Genomic DNA, 10,295 nt, shown 5'->3' with positions numbered 1-10,295 from the left:
CCACAGTCGGTCTGGGAGAGTGGAGGCTATCACGCGCTTCCTCCGACACACGTCTAGCCAATCAACCGCTTCTTTTCACCTGGCAGCGCGGACTCTCACTGAGAGGGCGTAGCGTGTGGAAGGATCACACTATCCCACTTAGATCCTTTCCTCGCTGAGCAGGCGCCCCGACCGAACTGTAGGAGTCGCTGTTTACAACGACCCGGACCCACCCCGCCAGCTTCTCCCACCCTCTAATACAGCCAATTGTATTAGTGTGAACGGCCAGCCAAGCTGGTGACAACCCCGGAGCTGTGAGCTGGATTAGAACAGGCGAATCCTAGCGTCTCCAGGGTTGGTGACGAACGCAATCTCCGCTACGCCACCTGACCGCCCTTTTTAATGGCAATTTAATAAAAATGTCACGACCATACTAGCAAAAAAAGTCAATGGGCTACTTTAGTTAACTGCATTGTTGGGTCAAATGTCAGATGAGCTTTATCTAAATGTTAATACTCTGTTAATACTTTATGCCAGTTACAGGCATCTGCAGGTGTCAACAAGTTAAATGTAAGACTTTAGAACTTAGAACTAAATGTAATACCAATTTCACGACCATACTAGCAAAAAAAACCAAACGCTTCTTCTTCTCCAAGAATTCCTGTTTGTATCTACATTGTTTTTATTGCTACATCAAGGCCATTCCAAATGGATACCCCACAAGCTGAGATGCACTTGCATTTGAGAGTTGTACTTCTAATTAAGAATTGAATACATCTTAAGACTTTATAATACCCTGCAGATACTGAAGCAACCGTTGTGATTGGAGGATCAAGAAAAGAGGGCGGGGTTTGCGATAGGTCAATAACCAACCCCCGACCTTGTCAGCTCAGGCTCGTTATCAAGTTATAGTCATTGATACTGATTGATAATGTGCTGCTCTGTACTGTTTTTGTTGTCTTTTAATATACCCAGGGTTCGCACAAGGTCCTTGAAGTGCTTAAAGTGCTTGATTTTTACCCAAAAAAAAGTCAAGGCCTGGAATTCCTTAAAAACAGCAAATTGTTTAACAAGGTGCTTAAAAAGTGCTTGAAATTCAAATCAACCATTCGCATTGAAAGTTTTGTTCATCCATGATCAAATATAGTTCTGAATCAAGAAGTAGATTTTTTTTATTTAACGTGTAACTAATTGTCGGAAATTGGTTTTTAAGTCATAAATATTGGATCCGACTTTTTTTTTCTATAAAAAAACTGCATTAAAACGTTAATTGTATCCCTTTAAATGCCCTTTTAAAATGAAAAATAGTGCTTAGGAAAGTCCTTGAATTTCATTTTACAATGTCTGTGGGAACCCTGTATACTTGCCGCTTTAATGAAATGCAAGGTAAAGCAAATAGTGCAACAAGGGGTTAAGTGTTGACAGGTCTATTCAAAATGGAATAATTTATTTGTCGAGTAAAGGCGTCGTTCCATGAAAGTAGTATCGATCCGTTTGAACAGAGCTGCTCGACATCCATGGCTGACGCCATAGCGCACCAGGAAACAGTAACTAAACTGCTCTCGACAATCAATCTGTCTACGTTTTTATATTTTGCATGTCAATGTGTTATCTTAGTTTTTTACGGTCTTAACTTTTTATAAATAAAATATTTCTCTTCAATTACATTTTGGGCTTTGCGTTTGCAGTGTGGACGATTATATTTGCCGTTTCACGTTGGTACAATCCGTTAAACATGCTCAATGTAGCGTTAACCCTTTTACTACCACACCACAGAAGGTTCTGTAGTGTGGTTGTGAAAGGGTTAACCCTTTGCCATGTGGCAGTGAAAGGGTTAACCTTTTGTGTTGTCGCAGTGAAAGGGTTAACCTTCTGTACTGTGGTAGTGAAAGGGTTAACCGTCTGTAGTGTGGCAGTGAAAGGGTTAAGACGCGGTAGGCCACAGTGTGACGAGGTTTGTTTTGTTGTTAGAAGACCACTGGTATTAAAGATGCTGTACATGGTATTGTCTGTTAAAATAAGTGTCTACTTGTTAAAATAATATCTCCATTCCGACAGCCATCACTGATATAGAGTGTCTGGTCAGTAACATGGGTCTCCCAGTCCCTCCACTCTGCAGTAAACAGTCAACACTGATACAGAGTGTCTGGTCAGTAACATGGGTCTCCCAGTCCCTCCACTCTGCAGTAAACAGACATCACTGATATAGAGTGTCTGGTCAGTAACATGGGTCTCTCAGTCCCTCCACTCTGCAGTAAACAGTCAACACTGATACAGAGTGTCTGGTCAGTAACATGGGTCTCCCAGTCCCTCCGCTCTGCAGTAAACAGCCATCACTGATATAGAGTGTCTGGTCAGTAACATGGGTCTCCCAGTCCCTCCTGCTCTGCAGTAAACAGTCATCACTGATATAGTGTCTGGTCAGTAACATGGGTCTCTCAGTCCCTCCACTCTGCAGTAAACAGCCATCACTGATATAGAGTGTCTGGTCAGTAACATGGGTCTCCCAGTCCCTCCACTCTGCAGTAAACAGACATCACTGATATAGAGTGTCTGGTCAGTAACATGGGTCTCCCAGTCCCTCCGCTCTGCAGTAAACAGTCATCACTGATATAGAGTGTCTGGTCAGTAACATGGGTCTCCCAGTCCCTCCTGCTCTGCAGTAAACAGCCATCACTGATATAGAGTGTCTGGTCAGTAACATGGGTCTCCCATTCCCTCCACTCTGCAGTAAACAGCCATCACTGATATAGAGTGTCTGGTCAGTAACATGGGTCTCCCAGTCCCTCCACTCTGCAGTAAACAGCCATCACTGATATAGAGTGTCTGGTCAGTAACATGGGTCTCCCAGTCCCTCCACTCTGCAGTAAACAGTCATCACTGATATAGAGTGTCTGGTCAGTAACATGGGTCTCCCAGTCCCTCCGCTCTGCAGTAAACACAAAATAAATGTTCTGGTATCCCGGTCCCACTTTATCCAATCAGGAGAGAGAACTCCACACTGCAAACATGGTCTGACAAGAATAAAAACCAGAGCTACAGTGCCTTGCCAAAGTATTCACCATTTTTCCTATTGTGTTGCCTTACAACCTGGAATTAAAATAGATTTTTTTGGGGAGAGTTTGTATCATTTCATTTACACAACATGCCTAAGTCTCTTAGGGTATGTCTATACATCTCTTAGGGTGTGTCTATAAGTCTTAGGGTATGTCTCTATAAGTCTTAGGGTATGTCTCTATAAGTCTTAGGGTATGTCTCTATAAGTCTTAGGGTGTGTCTCTATAAGTCTTAGGGTGTGTCTCTATAAGTCTTAGGGTGTGTCTCTATAAGTCTTAGGGTGTGTCTATAAGTCTTAGGGTGTGTCTCTATAAGTCTTAGGGTATGTCTCTATAAGTCTTAGGGTGTGTCTATAAGTCTTAGGGTGTGTCTATAAGTCTTAGGGTGTGTCTCTATAAGTCTTAGGGTATGTCTCTATAAGTCTTAGGGTGTGTCTCTATAAGTCTTAGGGTGTGTCTCTATAAGTCTTAGGGTGTGTCTCTATAAGTCTTAGGGTGTGTCTCTATAAGTCTCTTAGAGTATGTCTCTATAAGTCTCTTGTGGTATGTCTATAAGTATTGATTGATTAAACATTTTATTAACAGATTGCAGAATGGGTACAATACAGTACAGCTCAATACACACAATTGTTAAGGGGATGCAGACCAGAGAAAGACTTTCGTCTTGTTTACATCAGGGTCCCCCATTTTCAATTCATCATAACATTTATGACATACAAGATATACAGATAGACAGTACTGTTACATCCAGACATTTATGACATACAAGATATACAGTACTGTTTATTTACAGACAGTTTCTAAAAGAGAATATATACATTTGAGGGGGAGGAAACTGTACATTGGAGGGGGTTTGGACATTTACCGGGGCCAGTTTTGAATTGCGGCCTCCCGTAGGTGCTCTTTGAGAGCGGTTTTGATGGTGGGTAGCGATTCACATTCTTTTACGGCTGTGGGTAGGGCGTTCCACATTGCTGTGGCATAACGTGTTTAGTCCCTTGCACATGTAGCCACTGAGATTTTTGCCCATTCTTTAAGGCAAAGGGGGAAAAAACTGCTCCAGCTCCTTCAAGATTATCAGATTCTCAAGTGGATTGAGGTCTGGACTTTGACTATATAGGCCATTCCAAGACATTTAACTGTTTCCTCATAAACCACTCGTGTGTTGCTTCAGCAGTAAGCTAAGGGTCATTGTCCTCCTGCTGGAAGGCGCACCTCCGTCTCAAATCTCTGGAAAGACCGGAACAGGCTTTTCCTCAAGAATGTCCCTGTGTTTGGCGCTATCCATCATCCCTTCAGCTCTGAGCCGTCTCGCGGTCCCTGCCGGTGGAAAACATGCCCACGGCGTGATGCTGATGGATGGGGTTCTCAGGGAGATGAGAGGTGTTGGGTTCGTTCGCGCCAGACACTGTGTTTTCCTTGATGATCAAAAAGTTCTAGATGAGAGTATACCTTCTTCCATGTGTGTTTGGTGAGTCTCCCACATTTAATAATTTATTTTATTTAACCTTTATTTAACCAGAAAAAGTCTCATTGAGATAAAAAAAAAAAACTCTTTTACAAGAGCGCCCCCTGGCCAAGATAGGCAGCAGCACAGTTACGAGATCACATTTACAGACGAAAACTATTAAAAAAACAAACATATACAGATGCAGCCATTCGTTTTCCTAACCATTTTGCCGTGACGAGCGCACGGTGGTGTAACGGCGTGGGAATTAATTAGGAAACCGGGTTGCTGTTCTGTTATACGCCCACCAGGAGGCGCAAAGTCAACAACGGCCCGACATGGCGCTGGCTGTTAACTTCATTCATCAAGGAGGCTCACAACGAGACCACACAATTTTGACATCATGCCCATATCACTATGTCTACAGACGGTATGAATTAATGTCGCTGAATTAAAGAATTAATCATTAAAACGTGTGTCAAATCAGCAGTCAACGTGTATATTTTCAGCATCACGTTTGTTTACAGCAATTAAAAAACAAAAAAAAACAAGGACAATTCACAGAACCGTTTAAAGTCAGTCAAAACATCTGCAGCCAGATGTGCTGGATTCCATATCACTTAGAAGTGTTTTAAAAGCAACCAGTGAGACCAGCTCATGGAGGTTCAGGTGGTTTTATAGCTGATTCCCAGTTCAGTACGAACCAGAGGGACAGTTAGCAAAAATAAGCCCTGGGAACGAAGACCATACCTGCCCATACTTTTTTTTGGAGAATCCACAGTAAGTTGGCAGCAGTCCAAGGATAGCCTTATAAATAAATAAGGATATGCCAGGGAGCTCCAGTAGCTCACCGCGTACCTCGAGCGCTATTTCGGCGCCGGGGACAACCGTGCTCGTCACGGATCTGGGGTTTAGCGAGTTCCAATCCCGGACTGCAGCCGTGCCTTTCCCAGAGTGTCTTCCCCCCCATCTGAACCCCCTTCAGCCTGTTTCTGTCGGTCATTCTTGACCAGAGTAAAATGCGATAAACGCAAAAAAGAGCCAGCGGAATGGCCAAAGTTTTAAAAAAGAAATAAGGATATGCCAATGGTTGAACACATGCCTTTTGAACTCCAAATGTGTTTTCCTAATTTTTTGTTTTTTATGAAAAAAAAATACATGTAGCCAATTTGGACTACTTTGTGTAGGTCCATCACACAAAATCCAAATAAAAATCCAGGTTGTAAGGCAACAAAATAGGAAATAACGCCAAGTGTGGGGGGGGGGGGGGGGGGGGGGGGGTGAATATTTTTGCAAGGCACGACGAAAATACCACTTACAGCTCCTTTAATAAAGTAGCCAATAGAGTACAAATAAATCACATCCCGCAGAGTAATCCGAGTTCGGAACGAATCAATCATCTTTATTTGCGATGGAGAATTCTGCCACTTTGTTCGTAACTCATAAATATAACACCAAGAACACTGCGTCGTCTCCAACGATGGATTTGACCGATTCCTCCGCTCTTTATTGAACACAGTAATAATGTTCCATCCTGTATCAAGAAGCGCCACAACGGCGCTCTGTTTTGTAAACAAGCCCGGTGGATCTAATCTACACTTGCCATATTTATTTATCTAAATAACAGGGAGGCCATTGATCGGAGAGGAGGAGGAGGAGGAGGAGGAGCGGAGGTCTTTGTACGAGAGAAGTGGTTACAGAGGTCACACTGAGGTCACGCAGTAATGGAGTATTGATCGCGTTGTAATTTGAGCAGTTTGTGCCGCACTCTTACGTCGACTCTGTGCCACGACATGCTCCACAACGAACCGCACAGAAGCAGAGGGGTTATTATAACCGAGAGATATAGCAGTAATTCACAGAACTGGAGGGTAAAAACACACAGGGAACCCCGACTGGTCTCTCTTTGGCCCGCGTGGCAGTGACTCTGAACCCCGACTGGTCTCTCTTTGGCCCGCGTGGGAGTGACTCACCTCCCTGAACCCCGACTGGTCTCTCTTTGGCCCACGTGGGAGTGACTCTGAACCCCCCGACTGGTCTCTCTTTGGCCCGGCGTGGGAGTGACTCTGAACCCCCCGACTGGTCTCTCTTTGGCCCGGCGTGGGAGTGACTGAACCCCCCGACAGGTCTCTCTTTGGCCCGCGTGGCAGTGACTCTGAACCCCCCGACTGGTCTCTCTTTGGCCCGCGTGAGAGTGACTCTGAACCCCCCGACAGGTCTCTCTTTGGCCCGCGTGGCAGTGACTCTGACCCCCGACTGGTCTCTCTTTGGCCCGCGTGGCAGTGACTCTGAACTCTGAACCCCGACTGGTCTCTCTTTGGCCCGCGTGGCAGTGACTCTGAATCCCGACAGGTCTCTCTTTGGCCCGCGTGGCAGTGACTCTGAATCCCGACTGGTCTCTCTTTGGCCCGCGTGGCAGTGACTCTGAACCCCGACAGGTCTCTCTTTGGCCCGCGTGGCAGTGACTCTGAACCCCCCGACTGGTCTCTCTTTGGCCCGCGTGGCAGTGACTCTGAACCCCCGACAGGTCTCTCTTTGGCCCACGTGGCAGTGACTCTGAACCCCCGACAGGTCTCTCTTTGGCCCGCGTGGCTGTGACTCACCTCTCTGAACCCCCGACTGGTCTCTCTTTGGCCCGCGTGGCAGTGACTCTGAACCCCGACAGGTCTCTCTTTGGCCCGCGTGGCAGTGACTCTGAACCCCCCGACTGGTCTCTCTTTGGCCCGCGTGGCAGTGACTCTGAACCCCCGACAGGTCTCTCTTTGGCCCACGTGGCAGTGACTCTGAACCCCCGACAGGTCTCTCTTTGGCCCACGTGGCAGTGACTCTGAACCCCCCGACAGGTCTCTCTTTGGCCCGCGTGGCAGTGACTCTGAACCCCCCGACTGGTCTCTCTTTGGCCCGCGTGAGAGTGACTCTGAACCCCCCGACAGGTCTCTCTTTGGCCCGCGTGGCAGTGACTCTGACCCCCGACTGGTCTCTCTTTGGCCCGCGTGGCAGTGACTCTGAACTCTGAACCCCGACTGGTCTCTCTTTGGCCCGCGTGGCAGTGACTCTGAATCCCGACAGGTCTCTCTTTGGCCCGCGTGGCAGTGACTCTGAACCCCGACTGGTCTCTCTTTGGCCCGCGTGGCAGTGACTCTGAACCCCGACTGGTCTCTCTTTGGCCCGCGTGGCAGTGACTCTGAACCCCGACTGGTCTCTCTTTGGCCCGCGTGGCAGTGACTCTGAGCCCCGACAGGTCTCTCTTTGGCCCGCGTGGCAGTGACTCTGAACCCCGACTGGTCTCTCTTTGGCCCAAGTGGCGTGGCAGTGACTCACCTCTCTGAACCGCTGGCGAGATTGGCGACGAGATTTTAGAGGCTCAGCGGAAAACGTTTTAGTTCCACGTGTGAGCAGCACGACTAATGAGAGATTAATAAGACATAGGGAAGAGATGATTGTTATTCTAAAACATAATCAGATTGCTGACATTACTTGGGCCGACAGTGGCTCAGGAGGTAGAGCAGTCGTCTGGTAATCTGCAGCTCCTCCCCCAGGCTGTGTGTCGATGTGTCGCTTGAGCAAGACACTTAACTGCTTAACCCGGTGAGCAGGTTGGCACCTTGCACGGTCGCCTCCGCCGTTGCGTCGGTGTGTGAATGTGTGAGTGAACGGGTAAAACCTGAGGAACAAATATTGTAAAGCGCTTTGGATAAAAGCTGCTATATATAATGCACCATTTACCGTTTACTTAATTGGTATTATCCACGCTACCACACTTGGCACACCTACATTTGTAAAATTGTATCACTCAGCAATTATAGGTTTGCTACAAATGCCCCCTTTTCAACACAAGCCCTACAACCTACTGTAGCTTCGATTACATTAAAATGTGTTGTCATCATGCAGCACAAGTACAGTACGACGAAAAGACGTTTGGCATCCAGCCAGAGTGCAAATGTAACGACACAGGACAGGTACACCCAGGCACGTGCACACATAGAGGCCAAGGGGTGCTTGAGCACCTGCCTTTTTGAGCCTCATCAAAAAAGTGCCCTTTTTGAAAAACATTTTTTTTTTTACCGTTACGCATATAGACTGCCCTTCCAACTGAAAAATGTCAGGATAGAATCAAAATATTAGGTAAAGAGAGAGAGATGCCCCGTATTCCATTGCAGTTTGCACGGCCTCCTCAGCGTGCCTCTCCGCGGACCTATATATTTTATGCATAGCGTGGGTGGTGATGATGATGATGATGATGATGATGATGATGATAGAAACCGCTGTGGCGCATACAGTTGAATGCTGGTATTACACTCACTGAGGGACACGAAGAAGTCAAGTCCGATGGGATTTGGGAATCTCAAATACAAATCGGGATTGGAATAAAAAATGCATTTATATTAAACAATACAGAATATACAGCACTTCTTGGGGTCTGTAGGGTAAGCACTTATTCCCTCCCCCCTGAACATTTATGGAGATGTATGGGCCTTTTAAGTCAGTGATAAAAGTGTCTTTCAAGGATAAGTGAGCTCCCGCACTGATTATTATAGTTCAATATTCAATATTTGATCACCAAAACCCCCCAAAAAGCATAAAAAGGGGGCCCCCGCCCGAAAAGGGCCCTTAAAAATTGTGCTCGCGCTCGGATAATATATACACACAAGTGTAGTGCCCTTTTCAGCCTGAGCACCTGCCCCTTTAAAGTCCTGTGCACGTCCCTGGGTACACCTCACAGGACGCTGGCCAACCACCACCTTTGCAATATGTTCAGAATTCCGTGAGCATAAACATGTATAATCACTGGAGCAGCTCACGGAGGAGCTCTGTTGAAGACGTTAGTCCATCAACAAGGTGCAGAAGCTAATTAGCCCCATTGTGTTCGGATGAGCGGATATCATTTGTATTAGTCACGCCGCGCACAGCGCGGGCAAACTGGACACAGACAAGACACACAATTAGACGTGTTTCCAATTTATAACCTGTTCAGATTACTCGCATATTATTCACAGGCCGCCTAATAATAATAAGAGTCCAATTGTCACATTTTGCCTCCACCTCTGGGCCTTCATGTGAGTTATTATTATGAACAGGTAAATACTTCAGCGGAGTATTCCGCCATGAATTGATGCCGAAAAGGCACAAATTGATCCAGAAAAGTACACAGGGATGCAGGAAATTAAGTGTTTGACGCTCAAAATTCCAATGTTGGAACCAAATCTACTGTAGACCTTGACATTAACTTGAATAAGGTCCTGTTTGATCAGTGGACTGTGGACATTTTATTACATAACAAATGACCGATGATGATAATATATATACAGGCAATGGCGCAGGATGTAGCACAAGCGAACACTCTCAACGCAGGTTTAGTACGTTGTGTACAGATGGAGTGAAAGTGTCTCTGTTCAGAGCATATACTGTACACCACTTTATACTGCACACGTGTGGTCAAGATACAAAAAAGCATGTTTGCAGAGACTTCAGGTGGCTTATAATGATGCCATGAGAATATTACTCAAAAGACCTACATGGTGTAGTGCAAGTGAAATGTCCGTGGCTGCACGTGTCAATACCTTCCAAGCTGTTTTTAAGAAATCTCATGTACACATTTATCCGTCGGCTAAATTACTCTGGAAATTAGATCATTCTGGTTTTAACGGACATTAGGTTTAGTGCCACACGTCACCACTCATCTGTGTGGAGACATTGGCACAGCTGTCTATTTGTGGGACATTGATGTGCATTTGAAGTGTTATGTTATTTCTGCCTGTTGTGTGTAATTTTATATAGGTTGTCTATGTTTTTTTTTTTCTTTTTTTTATCTG

General features: G+C 45.9%; 1 protein-coding gene across 1 annotated transcript in view; it reads left to right on the top strand.

Moving 5' to 3' along the window:
* The window catches only part of LOC311239875 (UNC93-like protein MFSD11), a gene marked incomplete at its 3' end in the record, with an annotated part of 48,646 nt that extends 44,431 nt beyond the window's left edge, over positions 1-4,215 (top strand). Inside the window, exon 13 of the mRNA XM_084328319.1 lies at positions 4,210-4,215. Coding sequence (XP_084184445.1) covers positions 4,210-4,215 — 6 coding nt within the window. The remainder of the gene's footprint in view (positions 1-4,209) is intronic.
* Between the last annotated feature and the right edge of the window lie 6,080 nt (positions 4,216-10,295).

The sequence above is a fragment of the Notolepis coatsorum genome (genome assembly GCF_963971535.1).
Source record: "Notolepis coatsorum genome assembly, chromosome: 14".
In the NCBI taxonomy this organism is placed as follows: domain Eukaryota; kingdom Metazoa; phylum Chordata; class Actinopteri; order Aulopiformes; family Paralepididae; genus Notolepis; species Notolepis coatsorum.
Note: the sequence above shows the minus strand (reverse complement) of the source record. Positions and strands in the feature narration are given on the sequence as shown.